Raw genomic sequence first — 21,201 nt, 5'->3', positions numbered from 1 at the left:
TGAAAAGAGGTTTAGCCCTTAGAACTCTTATTGGCGGGAGCCACCTACCCAAATAAATCGTCATGTAAAAATGTGGTAACTTTCTTATTTTTCTACATAAAATAATACTATTACTTTGAGATAAAAAAACTTATTTGACTAACGACACTATATGCACCAGATGCGGACAAGGGAAGCAGCTGGGTAGGGGATGGGTAGGGGTTTGTGGAAGGGATGCTAGTCCGAGAAATTAAATATTTACTCCATTTTCAAATTTAAAAAAAAAAATGGATTTTTGGAAAAAAAACTATTTTTTTTTTAAAGTTTACCATGAGGAATGTTCCTCTGAAGTTTCGCAGTAAACGTATACCTAAATTGCATCGTAGAGCATTGACAAAAAGCAGTAATGTATTGATACAATATAAGGGTTAAAATATAATCAGAATAGCAATACTTATTAACCAACCTGTATTCCTTCGTGGCTCTCAGGATCATTAGGTCCAGGGAGGTCTTTTGATCTTTTACTAATATGGATTCTAACTTCTCCAACAGCTGGTTGGAATATTGTTGCTGCTAACATAAATTTAAACATATCATCTAATTCTTTAATATCACTTGTAACTTTTTTAGGGACGAAATATATAACTCCGCTTTTGATGTCTTCATGGCTGAAGGTGTTAACTTCTCTTTCTCTCGCGTTTCGATGCTCTCCAGAACTTCTAATAATTTTTTTAATCTTTCCAAATCTCGGTCGATGTATGATAGTATACACCGGATTGCTTCCAGTAAGTTTAGCTAAAAGTGTAGCATCTAAAGTGCTTAAGGTTAATTTGCTCTTGTCAGAGGTTCCGACTTTCAAGACTCCCAGAGTCATGAATGGCTGTACAATTATAAAGATTTCTACAGGCGTTGATACAGTCGCGGGAGGAACAGACGCTGTTATTTCGAAACTATCGTTAGCAGTTGTCATGTCATTCTGCATATACATTACATTGCTGGTCTCCAAGTCTCTCTGACTAAATATAGATGTCGGATTGTCGCTTACATAAACCATGCCGTGAGATGGTTGTCTGGTGATGTTGTAGTTGACTTTACCCCTCTTTACATTAGTGGTAAGGTGAACTTGTTCTTTGGAAAGTGATACAACATTAGAGCCCTGCTGTAAGTACACAGGTGCACCCGTACTCACATTTAGCACAATCGGTAAAATTAAAATATTGAAAACTGTATAGGTAGGTTTAAATTTACCATCCCAAACTCTAAAATAAAATGTGGTAGTCTGTAACAATCCAGAATGTTCATACATTATCTTTCTTTTGTTGATATCATCCTGAGTGAACTTGTTTATTGAGGAAAGTTCTTCAGAACCCTGGACACCAGGCAGGTAGAGAATCCTCCCCTGAGTGGGCCCACTTATTATGTCGTAGACTATATCGGTTGAGGGGGTGTCTACGTCCTCAGTCAAGAGATCCTTTTGAGTAATAGTGTAATTTTCACCTTGAACTACTGATATTTGAGGCCTTTCACTCAACAGTTTAAATGGTTGATCATTTATAGGAATAATTGTGATTGGTAACGATATGTTACAGAGCAAAACATAGTCAGGAATGAGAAACACAGAAACTTTGATAGTATCATTGAGTGTGTCAGAATGATCGTGGTGGTAAGATAAAGCGCCACTTTGTAGTTGAGCTTGTGTGTAGCTCGCAATGTGCGGCTGTAGAGTTCCATGTCTCGGTTGGTACAACTGCGCTTCCACAAGGGGTTGCCTCAACCCTGCGTGGGCTTCCAGGAAACTAACAACACCTGTCAAGTTAAGTCTCACATCTGTATGTCCTCCCTCCTCTACTTCCAATTTCGGTATATGAACATACTTTGCTAGTCCGCCAGATGAAACTGATATTTCTATATTGAATATAACACCAAGGACCGGCTTAGTCAACGTTCCAATCACATCAAATATGAATGAATCGTTAGTATACAGGTCAGAAAACGGATGTGTGTGTTCATAATAAACAACAGAGTTATTTACATCTCTTTGGGTAAACTCTTTTATTGTTCTATGGTGATTATCTCCCGTATCAAATAATATTCTTCCAAGGGAGGGTAAAGTTCGTAATTCATAACGAATTTCTCTATTCAAATCGGGACATGTGCTAAACAAAATATCACTTGTGATCGGCTTCTTTAGAAGTGGGAAAACATGTAAATTTTGTTTCTTCACAAGTTTTATTTGAACTGGGCGAGTAGTAATCAAAAATGTTACTCTAGGTAAAACATGAATACCGTCAGAAATGTTAAATATTATCTTTCCCTTGGTACCATCTGAAATAAAAATGTTAATTTAGTAGCGGCAAAAATTATTATACTCTGAGAAAATTTGATTTACAATCGGATTCGAGATTGTTTTCTTACTTGTATGCATGAAGATCACTTCCCCTCTGTCGATATTACCTTGCGTGAATTGTCTATGAGCTACATTTGTAGTATTTTTCAATGCAATATACCCGCCGCTCATCTCTAATACTGTAAATGTTATATTATCTAGTGGTGTGTCTACATCAGTCACATCTAGAAGTAAATATTAAATTAAAATATTAATTTCACACATAAACACAAAGATATCCCGGACAAGCGTGACAGAATATTGCATAAAATTATATCACTTACAAAGTTCTCTTCTCGTAAAAGTGAATCGACCCCCTTCAAAGGAGCAAAGTCCAGTATTGGCCACAATAATTGGGGGTTCATCATTAACACTCATAATATTCACTGTTACTCTAAATGGAACACTCTCTTTATTGGTCCCAGTAATGGCAACCAACTCGAAACTATCATAACTTTCCTCAGATCCATCGTGCTCATACTGAAAGCATAAATATGTTATAAAATATTTTGGAATAATTAAAATATTTTGGAATGATTCAAATATTTTATTTTATCTACATAAATATATTTTTTTATTTATTTTAACACTTTATATACATATTCAGTTGATATACATTTAAGGTCGGGCATATTGCCTGAAGGCAATTTCTTCCTACCTACCCAAACCGTTCAGTTTGAGAAAATTACAAGTACCTACATGGACATATTGAATCTTACAATTTTAGACAAAAATTAAAAACAAAGACTAAGAAAATAAAAATACATAAAAAATTAACACTATACTATGAAGAGAGGAGAGGGGATGGGAAGGAAAGAAGAAGGATAAAGGATAATTTTTTTTTTTTTGTATGCATACATAATTTTTAATACCTTAATGCCATCAATATCAAGCTCCTTGATTGAAAATTTGTGGGTTATCTTTCCACTCCACAGTTTTCCATGACGAGGCGGAACATCAACACGATATTCTACAATTTTCCCTTTATAATAATCAGTTAAAATGGTAAACTTATCAGATTTGAAAGTAACATGACCTCCCTCCACAACGGTGAGGTTTCTAGATTGCATGTATAAAAATTCAGGTACAATTACTATGGAGAGTTCGATCCCTTTGAGCCATACAATACCATTGGTAACGTCAACGGTAATTCTATCTCGAGTTTGGTTAACACCAGACTGAACATAATTGAGACGCTTAGCATTGATTATGGCTTGATCGAAGACCCGAGATGGTTTAGGTTCCTCTTTGTTATTTTCATTTTCCATTGGGATAGGAGACAAGACCACTTCCAGCCATCCAAAGTGAGGACCATCTGTTACTTTGTATATTATATTACTAGGTTCAATTTGAGGATGCATAACCTGAAAATGTTACATATAGTATATTTAACCATTTCAAATTAGCTAAATACACAAATATTACATTTTATAAAAAAGAATCCAAAATGATTACCTCCAAGCATTTCCGAGTAACAATCACACTTGTAGATTCTTCGACCACAAGGGCCCTGTTGGATAAAACCCTTAGTGGTTCCCAGTAACTTGATGGGAATATTCTGATTTGATACAATCCCTCGCCACTTGTTTCATCACATGTTACCTTGAACCTGTATACAAATTGATCATGTCGATCACCGAGCAAAGTGAACACAAAGAAAACAAAATAACATTATACTTAACAAACAAAAATTATATGAGAATATGAAATGCATTTACCCAAACTGATCAAGAGATGAACCAATTTCTCGGTGCTTATAAGCAACTCTACCGGCTGTAATATCTAAAAGGGTAAAAGCAGTCGCTCCCACGGCACCTCCTACTTCTACTATTCCCCTAGAAGGGCCGGCATTTACTTCGAACCTCACATCTTTTTCAGCACAATTCATATTAGTGTCCACCTAGAAATAAGATTGATAAGGCTAAATGATTTGAGTAGACATATATCTCAACAAAGATGAGGGAATCGTTAGGCAATATGGAAGTCTAGGCATTGACCGGTTAAAGTTATTTAATTAATGATGAACTAACACACTATTACCTAAGTAATTAAATAAAAGAATACATACTTGTAGATCATTAGGCATAATAATGACTGTCTTCCCATTTTCTACAATTGAGCCATTCGATGGAAGTAATCTAATAAATGGTGGAGAGGCTTGGATCTCTAGAATTCCGTTAGAATCATACATTCCGTCTGATATCCAGAGAGAAACTTTTCCATACTCATCTCCTTGGTGTTTAAAAAGCACTCGATTCTTATCTAAATCTTCTTGGGAAAATTGAGCGAGGGGTTCGAATTGACTGTCCGCTCTATAAATGCCTCCATTGGGAATACTTCTAGCAGTATATATAATGTCGGAAGGTTTAGTATCAATATCGGCATCAACATAGCGGAGTTCCCGCCCAGTGATGAGTCTCGACCCTCCGTGCACTACGTGGAATATCCCTTCGGACACACGAACCGGGCTGTTGTCATTCTTCAATAGAATATCAATATGAAACACACCCACATATTGAAAATCCTCAGGCTCTGGACTTAATGCCATAAAATGGAATGAATCATGGCGGCTTTCGGAATCATCGTGACAGTAATACACAAAGTCACTATTTAGTTCTTGAGATGTAAAATATGTTGCATTGTCCCTTACCACCTTTTGAAGCTGATCTACGACTTCTAATTTACCATGTTTGGGCATATGAGTAATATTGTATACTAAATTTGTAATGGACTCTGTTTTAAAATTCAAATGTGAGCTAGGAATAGCCATTCGAGATCCTTCAATCACCTGCAACCTCTCCAGCGTAGTGTGTATATGAGACAGCTGGTGGTCATTGGTAGGGGGGCCCGGAATATGTCTGATGGATAACATTCCTGTTGCATTCTCACATTCCGATGCACTCACAACGAAGAAAAACTCATCTTGAACATGTGAATAAGCTTTCCTATGAAGCCTGTACCAGAATTGATCTGAATCGACGTGACTTTGAGTGAACACATCATGCGCCTGTAGGTGGTGTTTACCAGTAGATAAATGCAGCATACCATACTTGGGTGGACGTAATAATGTATATTGGATTCGTTCTCCGGATAACATCAGAGGTTTAGTTTGGAACTTAAGATGATGTGATGTTATAAATGCTTCTCTACTGTTATTTAGAACTAGTTCGTTGTTGACTGTTTGGTATATTTCTAATTTTATAAACGTTAGTCGAAAGTCATAAAGCGTGTTGGTCCGTATTTCGCCGACTGATGCTTTAAACTGTAAAAAAGCAAATTGGTTAAAAATATGTATCTATCAACAATTCATGCGGGAGAGTAAATCATCAATAGAATAAACTTAGTAACCTTGAATTCATCATGTACGGGCTGCCCAACTAAATGCATATAGCGAACTCTCCCGAAAGCTACCATCTGACTAGTGAAGGAATCCACATTTTGCCAAGTGCCATCTAGTACCCTCAACCTTTCCACAACTCCAAACTGAGGGGGTTTGATGATATCATATCTGAAAAGATACCATAAAATGGTATTGACACCATGTTTATAGGCATAATGACCTATAATCTGGATGTAAATTAAGAATGTTTTTTTTATACGTATCTATAAATATAACAAATCGCATTTTATTTTGAAAAATACAGAACGCACAAAATATCTGAAAAGCACATACAAATAATTAATCAATTTTATAGTCGCATGGAGATATGACGTGTATTAATATTTGTAATAAATGTTATTCCTTTCAGTAGTGGACACCAAACATGGGGACTTACTGCACAAGAACTAATCACTAAAACAAAGTATCATCCTATTGTGAGACTTTTAAAGCATGAAATTAAAAAATAATGTCTTATACCATTTTAGCTATGTACAGTGCGTTCAAATGTTTAACAATCCTTTGTTAATGTGTTGGTGCCTATCAATGAACAAAGTAAACACGCAAATTTCATTTGTGTGCAGGCACACTAGAGTGATTTGCATAGAAACATACTGTTACGCACACATAAAAAAGAGGGTAATAAAAATAATGGACTGAATGTACGTGCACATCAAAAACTTTTGAGTCATTGCCATGTGCACCCAGCTATATTTACATATAAACACTAAAGTTGATTGAGGTTCGTGGTAAACTTTTCTGATTCATTTCCAAAACTAAGATGCAATAATAGTAATAACACTACATTTTTAGTCAAATCGATTGAGGAAAAATTATCTATTAAATCAGAAAAGGTTTTTTATTATCACATTTGCTTTATTTTATAAAAATATTTTTCAACTCCTTAACAGTTTACCTGACATAAAATATTGCTGAAAGTTTTCAAATAATTCCTGATAAATTATTCATTTTAATAAAACATTTACCTGCTGACATTTAGATCCACAAATACCACACTATGGTTCAATATTTTTTACTAGATGCATAGATTGGCAAAAGGGCGGGAATGTGTTTTTGAATAACGATGATACGGACCTGTCTATCTGTAAGTTCTATGATGTGCTCTTTCAAGCTATACATAAATTTGTTCCCCAGAGTCAGCCAAAAAATCAATTTTATCCACTGAGGTTCACCACAGAACTTAAAATTTTATTGAATTAAAAAAAATCTACATAAGATATTTAAGCGAAGCCAAAGTATCAATGACTACAATGGATTTTCCAAAACAAGGAAAGAATGTAAAATACTTACTAAAATTTGTTATGAATCTTATATTAAGAGCATTAAAAACTCTGCTTTGTAATCTAATAATCTTTGGAATTATATTTAAAAAATAAACAATGTACATGTCGAATTTCCCACAAATATGCATTTCAACGGTAAAATAGCGAGTTCGACAGAGAGTGTAAACCTTTTTGCAAGTTTTTTTTAAGGAAGTTTATGATGAACCTCTTCCAGACCACAAAGTTCCTACCTATAATTTTGTCAAAACTATTGCACTATCCAACTGTAAATTTACTACCATATCTTGCAAAAAGGGCCTTCTTTCGTTGGATATCAATAAATCAGCTGGTCCTTATAAAGTCCCTCCTATTTTTCTTAAACATTGTGCCTCAGAGCTGGCTGAACCTATTACTTTGTTATTTAATAAATTATTATCTCTGGGACACTCTCCTTCTAAGTGGAAGTCCTGCTATGTCACGCCTATTTTCAAAAAGGGCGATGATACCGATGTAAAAAACTACCATCGTATTTGCAATCAGTCTGTCATTCCTAAATTGTTTGAGTCACTTATTCTTGATCAAATTCAACGTCAAATATTAGAAATAATTGATTGTAAAAAGCATGTCTTCGTTAAAGGAAGATCAACTGCCACAAACTTAATGCTTTATCAGAATTTTATTGGTGAAGCTCTTACCAAGAATCATCAGGTTGACAGTATGTATAATGACTTCAGCAAGGCGTTTGATTAGGTTTCACATAAGGTGATCCTTAGCAAATTATATGGTTTGGGATTCCGTGGAGCGTTTTTCGAATAGTTTCGGGCCTACCTGTCAGATAGATTGTTGTTGATTATTGTTGTATGTTAAAATTAAAAATTCTTTATCTGATTGCTTCTGTGCAACCAGCGGTCTTCCGCAAGGCAGTCATCTGGGTCCTATATTGTTTTTGATTTTCGTAAACGACATAACATCATGTTTCCGAGATGCTGAAGTTTTGCTGTTTGCTGATAATATTAAAATATATAGAGAGGTAAAAAACATAGGTCATTGTGTAACTCTGCAATCTAACTTAAAGTGTGTGAATGTATGATGTGAAAATAATAATTTATTCCTTAATGTTGACAAATGCAAAGTTCTGACTTTTTGTCGAAATAAGAACCCAATTGCTTTCAATTACTCTATAAATTTAGAGCCAGTGACAGAAATGACTGATCTTGGTATAATATTTGATGAAAAATTTAACTTCATTAAACATATACAGAGCATAACTAATAAAAACATGAAAACTCTCGGATTTCTGTTGCGAATGATGACTTTGACTCGGTCTATGTAATGAAAACTGTATATGTTTCTTTAGTACGTAGCCAACTTGAATACAACTCGGTCATATGGTCACCATATTACAAAGTGCATATAAATAATATCGAAAGAGTTCAACATAAATTTTTACATTTCGATAAGTTTAAATTGGGTATTCCAGTTGAAAATATTAATTATACATACTTAAATAAATATTTAAATTTACACACATTAGAAACTAGAAGAAAATTAAATGATTTGTTATTTTTATTTAAAATATTAAATTCAGTATTTGACTGTTCCGTTGTTAACTGTTAAAATTAAGAAACTTGCGAGTGTCCGGCCGGATTACTCGATTTAATAAACTCTTCTATTAAATGTATCTACAACAAACTACAGTGCGCCTATGAGGAGAATTCATGTGTTTGTAAATAAATACGCAAATGATATAGATATATTAAATATAACACTTTTGAATTTTAAAAGGCAGTGTATCAATTTATTATTCCCAAATTTAAATACATAAATAATACTATTGTTTTAAATTGTATACCTTTTATTAACTTATATCTTTATTCTGTCTGTCTGTCTTAATTTTTTTTTCTAACTCCTTCTAATTTTAAGATTTTTTTATATAACCGATGGGAAAAAATGAACAACTGGAATAAATTTATGTATGTACTATATGTAAGATTAGTTTTTATATATTTTTTATTTTCTTATTCTTATTACTTCATTTCAATTTTTTTTTACTTTTGTGTAAAATACATGTCTGTTCTTTATATATAAATATATGTTAAACATGTAAAAGCCTACAAGGCGTTTAAATAAATAAATAAAATAAAAATAGATAAATAATTTTAATAATACGTTTTATATTATTTTTGTTCAGTTTCTTGTATATGTGTTTCTTCATGTAACTGTTGTAATTGGCTTAGGCGGTATATATAATAAATAATTAAATAACACATAATATGTGTATCTAACAAAAAAACAAAATAATTATTGGCTTTGTTTTAAGGATATAAACCTCCATTGATTTAAAAAAAAATTAATCCAATTTTCTTTCATTAATAATTAAGCAAAATTATTCTTAAGATTTAAATAATCAAATGAATTATTTCAGTCTATTAAAATAAATCATTAGTTGTAAAAATAGATAAATGTAACTATATACAGTTGAACTTGGTAATTACGAGGAAGATGGGACTGACTGAATTTACTTGTTATAAGCATTATTCGTTATACCAGAGATTTTTTTATTTTTAAATACAATCGACATTCGCAAACAAATAAATATACATAATATATGTAATTCATACAGATATTTTTTCACTTTAAACCCCCTTACTGCATGATTTTTTCAGTTTGAAAATGAAAATATATTTTCAATAAAATTTTATAAAATAAATATTTTTATAAAATCTAGGAAAAATTTATTTTTTTAAATATTTACATTTTTTAAAGAAATGTGAAGCAAAATTCATTGGGCCATAATTAGCCTTAAATGGATTAAAAACCCAAAGTATTTGGCACCTCATGCACTTATAACATGCTTAAACGATAGCTTTTTCATGAGAATAGAGAAAAAATACATATTTACTTTTATACTTCAAGTCAGATATGGCTAAAAGTTAAAGAACACTCACAATCATTTATTTATTTATTATTTATTTATTTATTTATTTATTTACGGACAAAGTCCATTATAAACATTACAATTAAAAGAAATTTTTACAAAGGAATAAAAAAATATAAGGAACAGAAATAAGCAGCAAAGACAGATGATAGATTTTTTAGATTAAGTAAAAAGCATAGGCTAACTATACAGATTCTTTAGCTGATTTGTAAAGAAAGACATCCTTACACCATAATAATCAAGATCTCGATGATCGTTCACCCGCCTGATCATTCTGGGCAAAGGCGACTGTGCACCATAATTGGTCCTGTAGTGACCGAGGAAAAGCATTTCATTATTTCTTAGTCTACGGGTGGGAACGTTAAAAAGAATCTTTTGCAAAATTTCAGGGGCATCAATGAGACAGTTCATAATTTTATACATGCAGATTATATCTGCAATGCATCTGCGTTTTTCAAGACTTGATATGCTTAAAAACCTCTCCATATCAGAATATGAATAGTCTCCTCTTTCCAATCCCATCTTCCATGCAATTTTTCTTATAAAACGATGTTGAACTGATTCAAGGCGCTTGATATGAACAGCATAATGAGGGGACCAGATTACAGATGCATATTCAAGAATAGGGCGAACTAAAGAGCAATAAAGTGTTTTAAGTGTAAGCATACTTTGGAAATCAGACGTAGTTCTATTAATAAAGCCTAAAATTTTTAAGGATCTGTTTACTATATTATCAAAGTGTTCCAGAAAAGTTAGTTTATTATCTAGGATCACTCCAAGATCTCTTATAGAGGTGACAATCGAAAGAACTTGGCCATTAAGTTTATAATCAAAAATAAAAGGATGTTTACATTTATGGTATGAAATAATTTTGCATTTATCGATGTTAAGTTCCATGTTATTAGTTTTGCACCAAGTATGAAATGCATTTATGTCTTCTTGGAGTCTGACACAGTCATCAATATTTTTAATTAGCTTAAGTATCTTGTTATCGTCAGCAAAAAGCCAGAATTTTGTAAAAGAAAAAACATTAGCAGCATCATTAACAAACAGATTAAATAGAAGAGGGGCCAAGTGGGCACCCTGTGGTACACCAGAAGTTACTAGGAAGCTATTTGATATGAAGTTATTGATTTTTACACTTTGTTTTCTATGTGAGAGGTAGGATTTTAAAAACGATAAAAAGGGATCTCTAATGCCTACAGCACGAAGTTTAGCACATAAAATGTTGTGATCAACTTTGTCAAAGGCCTTGGAGAAGTCTGTATACAGTACATCAGCTTGAAGATTATTCTCGAACGCTGTAAAAATAGTATCAGTAAAAGAAAGCAAATTGGTCGTCGTTGATTTGGCTGTCCTAAATCCATGCTGCTCCTCAATCAGCACATTTTTAAATATAGGTGTTATTTTTTTTGTAATAATTGATTCGAATAGTTTAGGTACAGGAGATATCATTGAAATGGGTCTATAGTTAGTTACGTTAGATTTATCACCAGATTTGAATATCGGTCTTATTATAGAAATTTTCCAAATATCAGGAAATACACTCGTTGTTAAAGACATATTAAACAGTAAAGACAGAGGCTTGGCAAGACTAGATTTACAATTTGATAGTAGTATTTCAGGAATACCATCTGGACCAATACATTTACCATTACCAAGTTTACTTAGAGCGATTCTGACATCCTCAGCTGACACTTCACAATTATTCAGGTCTACAGTATTAGTATAGCTAAATAAGGAATTAACATTGGAAGAATTATTAACATATACTGAAGAAAAATGCGTTGCAAAAAGATTAGCTATGTCGGTACCATTAGATGCGTGTTTATCTTTAAGAAACATACTTATTGGCAGATCGTTATTGAAACGCTTATTAGAAACAAAACTCCAAAACTTTTTGGGATTTATGGACAACATTGTTTCAGTTTCATTGATGTATGATCTATAACAATTGGATGATTCAGACTTCGCAAGTTCTCTTAGTTGAGAAAATTGTTGATAAAATTTGAGATTCCCAGTTTGTTTATAAAGTTTGTGGATCCTTTTCTTTTTCAAAATCAGAGTCTTTAAATCAGAGCTAAACCATTTTGGAAACTTAGGTTGAATAAAATTTCCTTTTGGGATAAATTGTTCCATCCCAATTGCGACTTTATCATACCCATCACATGGACACAATGTATCTGTCACATGACACTGAAAGTCATAATTCAAACAAAAATACATAACTAGAATTCCTCTACACATATTTTTCAGAAAATCCTTTTTTTTCATCAAATTTAAAACATCTACATTTTTTCATGTCTGTGGCGTTCTTAAAAGAACATAGATTTTTTAAATTTTATGAAAAAAAGGATAAATAATGCAGACACTAATAGATGAAGATAGATATAACTTTTCACACATTTTAACATTTTCCACGCCACTCTTATTTCATGAATAATTGTCCCCTTTTCACGAATTGAGACACTTCCTCTTGTTGCTCTAGAACTGATCCAACATCACCCATCCATAATGTTTATTATGCATTGACCATTGAACATTAAAAAACCTGAAAAATATTCCCAAACAAGCATGTCATTGATAAACTACAAAAGAAGTTGTAAATTGTAATGATGTGCCGAGAGCCGGTACCTGATACTTACAGAGTTCACAAAAAGCTTAGATTTTTTCTTAGAAAGCTTAGAAATTTCAAACATATGTGTGATACTTTTTCAATGTCGAAATACCAATTAGGTACTTAAGACACTTGCATAGTACTATAAACGTAATTCGATTCAGACGTCCAGCGGCATAGGTCAATCTGTCGGTTTGGTTTTTATTACTTAGGTTCTTATTTCAAAAATGATGTTTGAAATAATTGAAGTTTTTTTTGCGCAAATGTTGACAGTATTTTTGTTTAATATGTCTGAGAAGTAGGTCATTATAAAAGTGAATGTATGGAGAAAATAATAAACTTACTTGTTAATTAATGTTTCCTCGTTATGTTTGAGATCTCGCTATTTCTATGAGCGTTATAACTAAGTTCAAAAGTATTTCATTAAAATGAATTAATAGTTATCAATTGGAAAAATTCATTAAAAAATTTGAATTACTTTCTTTGAAACATCACTCTGATGAAGAGAAACATTAAAATTATTATCTCCATTTCATATCTAATTTTAATGTTTAATCACAATAAAACTTGAAACAAGCCTCTATTTGGTACCTAAGATGTGTAAGTTTTTTGTATATTTTTTATTCGCAACTAAAAAAACATAGTTTATTAACATTAATTACTCAGCAGTAAAAATGGTTTTTATCACTCGCATCAACTAACTTACGCATGTCTTTTATAATTCGCATTACAAATACAAGTAATTTGAGTTGTCTATAAACATTCTCAATACAATATCGTTGGCGGAAATTTGAAAAGCTGTAAGGAACAAAGTCTTAATTGTTTGTTAGGGTAAGGGAAAATTAAAAATAAATTGTATTTACTTTTTTGTCGATGTATAACACACTAGAACAAATATTATACAAGGAATATTGGTTTTCACATAAAAGCAAGAAATAAAATATTTTTTAATTTTCCTTTCCCTCTCTTCAACAATTTACACTCTGTCTCCTACAGTATTTCATATTTACACCAACCACATTTTTAAACATTCGCATTGCAAGAAAACATACACACCAAAAAAATATATGGTTGGAGAAAAAATATTTATTCATTTTGTATTTATATTCAGATTAAATTGATAATAATAATTATAATATTGACTAGATTTTATTAGGATAAGAGTCTCGATCATCCCACCTTAAATTATTGGGATAAGAGTCTCGATTATTTCACCTTAAATTTTGGACCAACTCAACTTGGGAGTGAGAATAACATTAAAATTATTTTTTAAACTGTGCACCGAAATAAATATCTATTTTTAAAATAATATGTAAAATCTGTTCCTTTAGATATCAACAAATGAAAACAATGAGATGTTCAATAAATAATTTTCTATCTTTATCTGCATTTTTTGTTTGCGGGACAATTGACACTTCTTTATTTCAAATATACTTAAGTGTTCAATGTAACATACCTGACTTCAACAGTTGTGTCATCAGAATTAGTTGCAAATGTCAAATTATCTGGTGTAATTATTGCATAAGAATTATGTACCAGAGTACGACCAGTATTATTAACAAGACGAACTTGTAGAGGGACTATTACAATGCGCAATGTTGCTGGACCGCTGGTTTCAATCCCATCAGACACCTTTTATGTAGAAATACAAAAAAAAAAAAACAATAATTAGTTACAAAAATAAGAAAACAGCTAATACATAAAAGGGGTTTATTAATTTAGTTCATAATGCCTTGAAAACTAATAGAATTATTTCATTTACATAAAATATTATCATCCGTGATACTGCAACGCGCTATCAACACAATTTTTTTGGCAGGTGATCCTAAAAAGTGCTCTGTTAATGTATTACTTACAATTTTAACCAAAAATAACTCTAGGCCCCGATTACAATGAGAAGTTAACATTTATCTTCAATTTTATTGACAAATTGAAATTAAGTTTTCTGTATGAAAAGCAAAATATGCATACCATTTTTTTTTTCTAACATTTATTTTTGAATAACATTTTTTTTTCTAAATTTGATCAATTATAGGTTACCGACAAAAATACTTTAAATGTTCATGCAAATATACTCATTTTCATATGCAAATATCGTTTTTTTTATACAGTCGAAGATAGCTCTGTTAACTTCCCACTGTAATTGAGGCCCTGAAATATCAGAAAAAGTATCATCATTTGGAGTAAAAATATCAATAATTAAAAACTAACGGCTCTCAGTCCCAATAATGAATTTAATTCAGCAAATCATTTGCGGTATTGCAGTACCACCGACGTTATATTTAAATTAATAAAGAACATACATATTTCATTAAAGTTAAATTTACCACTACTGTGAAAGGAGGCAAAAAAATTAGAGCGGTGAATGAATATTGAAAGGTTTTTCTTGTTTTTAAAACCCTATTGTCTTGTAGACAATAGTAATAATATCCATAGATGACTCTGCGTAGTTGTATATGCATAAGTCCTTATCAAATATTGACGTTAACCCTTTGAGACCATATGTATGTCCAAACGAACACTTACTTTGCAGTTATATTTTTCCCCTAATAATCTAGCCTAGCATCTTCCTTCCTCACCTTCCCCTAGCAATACGTACTCTCGACAGTTCAACTCGTTAAAGCATCTGATTAAATCCGTTATTATTTGCATTATTTAAGGTTAAATGACAACTGTCCTGTGACCAAATATGTTTGAATTTATGTATTTTTTATAAATGTTTTCATTATAATTGTTATTTTTTATTTAATAAAACGGATTTTAGCAACTGGTAATTATTTGAAACCTAATATAGGTATGTTTAACAGCAATAATTTCTAAACTATAAGAAAAAAAAAACAGTAAAAATTTTCAAATAATTCTCTTTTATCAAATGTTTTTTACAACTGCCAAATTTAATTCAGGTTTCAGAGGGTTAATCATATGGTTACCTGTAATGTCAATCGGGCTGATGATTTATTGGAAGCCTTATCACTCCCAGTAAAATGGACATAGGATATAAGTCCAGAATCTACATCCTGCTGGGTAAAGGAATCCACGGGCTGGCCTGACATCTCAATATGACCACTTGAAAAAAACAAATGCTTAAATCCCTGATAACAAAATCAGGCAAGGATTTTTAATCCACGTGCTAAAGGGGAAAATTTACTAAAGGAATGGTTTAAGGGAACAATGACAACAAAACAATTTGGTAATTAAAGTTGTATGCATAAATAGTAATCCATAACATCTGGCCAGTGACCAAAGTTGCAAATCTTAATGGGACAGTTTTAAGATAAATATACAGCAAAAAATTAAACAATACTACACACCACCAAGATACGAAAATTGTGTAGTAAGACCATATTGAGTTGATAAATATCAAACGCCAGTACGTCCACAACAATCTACCACAATGTCCATATGAACCTACTAGCTTTTGAATTGAAACAGTTTTTTAACAGTGTTTTCACTGAAATAATGAGAACATGTTTTAATTTGAATACAGTAAAACCTTGTTTTTACATTTTCCCGCTTTTTACAATGAAATGTTCAGGACCCATTTTCTTTCATACATTCTCATACAAATATTCCCCCCAATTAACGTTTTTTACATTTTTCCACATCCCGGTTATATGTTTAAAAATTTTCAGAGTTCATTTAATGTGTCAGAAAAGCCAAAATTATGTTGTAATAATTTTCATTTGAACAAAAACGTCATATTGCCTTGTACAAATCATGATATTGACAAACGTTTAGGAACAATTAAGTTTTAATATCAATAAATTGTGATGTTTAAAACAGTTTATAATAGAAATAGGTATTTAAAGTTATAAAAAAGATGGTTTAAAAAGTTGTCATAAAAGTGTGAAACAATTTTGCAGCAATCTATATGACAGTTGTTTTTAGTGATGCCATAGAAGAAAAAAAAGTGATACCGTATAAATAAAATTTCCCAACATTTAGGGAAAAAAATATTGTATGTTATTTTATGCAAATTCAAAATTTTATTTTGGTTATTTTTTATTTACACAGAAAATAATTTAAACGTGCTATCTTCAAATCAAATAAAAAACACATTACAAAATATATATTTTATTTGTAAAATCATTGATAATAGTAAAAAAAATATTAATAATCCCCAATTATCACCGTTTTTACAGCTTTTCTGGAAGTATATGTACACTATGGTGTAGCAAATTAATCTTATTTTTATGTAATTCCAATTTTTTCCATACATTTTTCATTTCCTCACTTAACCGTTTTCCTCAGTTTTACACATTTTTTTCTTGCTGCTTTGAAAAACGTAAAAACGGGGTTCTACTGTTGTAGTGAAATGATAATGTTTTTTTCACTACATTTTGTAGAACAAATGTAAAAAAAAAATTGGGTGGACATACTGGCGTTTGATATTTATCAACTCATACATAACTATGTGAACTGGTTTAGTGACCATTACAATGATATTAACAACCAAAGTATTTTTGTACTTTTGTGAACTCATGTAAATTTTTACTAGTAAATAAAAACCTTTTGAAGCAATTTCAATTTATGTATACAATTATGGCTCATACCTGATCTGTTCATTTTTTCCAGGAAGAACGGTATATAAAAGATCTTCAGATGATGTATCAGGATCCTCAGCTTTCAAAATATCAGAGGTAATCACCCCACGTGTACCCTGTAAAATGGATTAATTAGTATGCATCAACTAAATGTCAATATTTGAGGAAAGTAAGCACAGTTAAACAATTCAGCATTTACTTTAACATACTTTTTTAAAAATATATTTTTATTATTGCTATCCCATTTGATTTTTGCATATTTTAAAAATACTGCAATTTACAGTACCCTGATATGTCAAAAGAGGGGAAGTCAAACATTTTAACAACTGAAAATAAATGTTTTATTGAAGAATTGAGATAATATATTTAAGAGGAAAGAGGGTACGACTTTTCTTCATACAAACGAATTCCTGTATTTTATCCCTGGATTATGGCACTGGAGCAGTGATTTTTTACACACTATGGATATCTACCATAAATCATTTCTTATAGAAGCTAGGAGCATTCAAAAACCCAAAAAAACGCCCAGTTTTATCTGCCGTTTTCAGACGTATGGTATACAAATATGATAATTTTGAAAAACAAAAAAGGTACCGGCACAGAAAATTTCATTCTGATACTCTTTCTTAAAAAAAACCAACTAAATCGGTTCAGTTTTGAGGTGCAGAAAACGGGACAGCGAAACGTCGGTCTTAGTTAGTCAAAATTAGTCTGATGTGCAGTTGTCTTTTTTGCACAGTATTGGGGGAAGCCATTTGCGAGAGAGTGATAAAAACAACGTTCAAATACATATTCATGAAAATTCTCAGACACTGCCTAACCTCTTAATATATCCAACAATCTTATTATAACATAATGTTTTTGATAATAATGACAACTAAATTCATGATCGTAATTTTCCTTTCATTTTTCTATCAATTTTTTATTGCATTATTTTTAATCTAATATAAAAATTAATTGATTTAATCTGGATTTTTTTTTGGGTAGCGACATGTAAAGGTAGTCTTATTCTTTTTATGTTTTGATAAATTTTAATTTACTTAATTAATTACCCCCTGATTGAAAAAATTAAATATCATAGAAAATAAACCAGTACATAAAAAAAATTTACTTTGTAAAATTATATTGGGCTCCTTAAATTGTTCCCTTAAAACATGTTTTTTTTTATTTTTAAACCTACATTTTTTGATATTTTAGCATTAACATTATAATGATAAATATTACTGGTCAAAGATATAACAAGCACAATCTATTGTAAAGATTTATCAAATCTTTGAAAATTAATGAAAAACTCAAGTAGAAATTCTGTTACCCTGGAATTAATATTTGTATGATTTTTTATTTTTAATTACTTATTATTTGTAAAAAAAAATTATTACATAAGTAGTAACATTTCAAGATCACTTTTTAATTTCCAGTATCGGTTTAGATTGTAAAGTTGAACGTTCAAAATTACTTTAATTTATTACAACAATATTTGTAAGTAAAGTAAAATAAGTTCAAAGTGTGCATGGATTTTTAAATAATATTTTATTCACTAAGATTATGTGTTAGTAAGTTCACCATAATTTGTTTAAAGATTTAGCATGAATTAAAAATATTATGATGCAGTTGATATCTGAGATCTATTTATTTTCAAGACTATTATTGTGTAAAGTAAAAATAACTACATATTAATGTATTTTTTAAACTAGCTGAGTATGGTTAAACGTACCTGCTTTGTAAACTCAAGTTAGTTTTGATAACCTGCATGCCATAATCACACATGTTATTCAATAGGTCGTTGGAACATGCCTAGGTAAATAGAAACATAGCAAAAATAAAAATAATTAATAAACAATAATTTCAAATAATCCTAAAAAACAAATCAAAGAAATAAATAAAACTTTAGATGAATATAAGAAGAATAAATAAAAAACATGTACGTGACATTTTTCATTATGTTTTAAATGTAGCTATACTGTGAGATTATTCAACATAAAATTGTTAATAGTTGATGCTCTGATAATTTAATTTTAATAAACATGTTAATGTAAGTGACAAATATCTTGATTCTGCGGTGCAGTAGCAAGACTTGGTTCTTTAGATAATGAGGTTTAGTGCATCTTTAAATTTAAAATTTAAAAATGTTTTCTTCGACATAACAATATATTTTTTTATTGTATTGCGAAACATCATTCAAATTCAAGTGTTACATAATATTATGTGTCTAAAGGAACACAGTTAGAAATGTGTATCAAACAAACATATTATATGACAATTTCTCATCAGTTTTTGTCAGTTCTGTCCCGACAAACATGTCCCGATATGAATAACTGATCAGTTTGAATTTGTTTTACGTCGCAAACTTAACAAAATAAAAAACATGTCCCGATACGAATAACATTAAAAAAGTGTTATTCCCAAAACATTTTTTTAAAGCTTTTGGACATTTTAAATAGTTTGTATAGTTTTAAAAAAATGTGTATTGAAAAACATAGAAATTTCCTTATTTAATGTAGGACAAGTTTGGGCATCAAAACATTAAATTATTTTTTTAAAGGAATGGTTGCAGAAAGAAAAAAACACAAATGATTTATCGACTAGCTTATTATGTTTGTTATCATTAACAAATGAAAAATAAGCTTAGTTGAAATAATAAAATAAAAATAAAGATTCACAAATAAAACATTAAAAGCTCGCTCGGTACTAAATAAATTTTACAACCATATTATAAAGTAAAATGAGTTTGTGAATTATGTTTGTACATACATATTTATGTTGTTATCGAATTGACTTTTCTAAATTAGTAGTACAAATGTAAAACAATATTAATGCACTTAAAATTCACTACAAAATAAAAATAATAAAATTAAAACTTGACATGCTTTAAAAAGATCAATTGGTTATGTAAACTGTTCACTCAATTATATTTTTAAATAATGTTTAATATTATGAAACCTGGATTATCCTCAAAACTTGAAGAATGTTCAAGACTGGAGCGTCGTTTATGGGTGTTATATTCACATGGAGTACAAAAGTGTTTTTCCCCTGTAAGTAGCTAGGAAGAGTGAAGCGAGCATCAGGTATGAGCTCCATATCTAACACCAAGCGATCTTGGTGGTTTTCTGATCCATCATGAACATATCGAACCTAAAGAATAAAGAAATAAATAAAAAATTAAAAAAATACAAAATACAGAACGAAAAAATTGTTAACAATATTTAAATGTATAAATTATTATATTTAAAATACAGATGTCAAGAACTGTATGATGATGAAGATGACAGCTCAGACAAATAGAAAGAAGAAATATATAAATTACAAATTATTTTTGTGAGTTTCCTAAAATGTGAAATAATTTACTAGATTCGAACCTACATCGATAAAGGTTTAAGCTTTACAACTTCACAAAAATTAACAGAATGTAATAAAAATACTTAATCCAGCCGATAGCAGGTAATAAGCTTTGGAAATGAAATTCGCCAATTTAAAACCTATTTATACTTTTCTAGTTTTTTAACCCTATCAGACCTGAATGAATTCCTGTGGTTTATTTTGGTTACAGTACATATATATTGTATATTGAACCGGCATATAATTTCGTGTTTATATTGCACTCAGGATTAGTGATCCGTGATATAGCGTGATATCACATAATTGGCCCATTTCACACCATGCCAAAAATCAACATGAGTGGATTGATGTTTATTGAAATATAATATTTTTAAAAATATACTTATTTATTTAATGCCAGGCAAACGCAATTACCAGTACACCGAGAGGCCTAATAATCTCTACTCGATTTCTTTTCGTAAGATTTTTACCTGAAAGTAGCCGCTGAATAAACTTATATAAATATAAAAGAGTATAATAAATGTCAATCCATCCTAATTTTACCTTGCCGTGTGGATTTGGATGATCGTGTGAAATGAGCCAGTCTGTGTCAGGTATCACGCGGCTGGTTTGTTTATTTGGAAATTCTAGTAATAATGAACAGACAGTAGATATGCATTTTATAGCGGTTATTTAAGACTTTCAGATGACAACCATGGAATTTTAAACTTTCCTTTAGAAATTTCACAAATAAATGCTT

The 21,201-nt window shown here is 30.7% G+C and overlaps 1 protein-coding gene across 2 annotated transcripts in view; it reads right to left on the bottom strand.

The window, feature by feature from the left end:
- kon (chondroitin sulfate proteoglycan 4-like protein) overlaps positions 1–21,201 on the bottom strand; it is a 35,863-nt gene that overhangs the window by 3,916 nt on the left and 10,746 nt on the right. For both annotated transcript variants that reach the window (XR_015824302.1, XM_088237133.1), the window contains exons 10-21: positions 20,067–20,258; positions 17,136–17,242; positions 15,513–15,648; positions 14,039–14,214; positions 5,714–5,873; positions 4,434–5,627; positions 4,084–4,265; positions 3,821–3,974; positions 3,238–3,729; positions 2,650–2,845; positions 2,395–2,550; positions 446–2,304 (exon numbers count right to left, since the gene is read on the bottom strand). Coding sequence is in view for 1 of the 2 variants with exons in the window: in XM_088237133.1 (XP_088093259.1) it covers positions 446–2,304; positions 2,395–2,550; positions 2,650–2,845; positions 3,238–3,729; positions 3,821–3,974; positions 4,084–4,265; positions 4,434–5,627; positions 5,714–5,873; positions 14,039–14,214; positions 15,513–15,648; positions 17,136–17,242; positions 20,067–20,258 (5,004 nt within the window). In the remaining variant the exon portion in view is untranslated. The remainder of the gene's footprint in view (positions 1–445; positions 2,305–2,394; positions 2,551–2,649; positions 2,846–3,237; positions 3,730–3,820; positions 3,975–4,083; positions 4,266–4,433; positions 5,628–5,713; positions 5,874–14,038; positions 14,215–15,512; positions 15,649–17,135; positions 17,243–20,066; positions 20,259–21,201) is intronic.

Source organism: Micrasema longulum, unplaced genomic scaffold (genome assembly GCF_059751315.1).
Source record: "Micrasema longulum isolate JH-2025_06_02 unplaced genomic scaffold, ASM5975131v1 h1tg001651l, whole genome shotgun sequence".
Taxonomy (NCBI): Eukaryota; Metazoa; Arthropoda; class Insecta; order Trichoptera; family Brachycentridae; genus Micrasema; species Micrasema longulum.
This window is presented reverse-complemented; position numbering and strand designations above follow the sequence as displayed.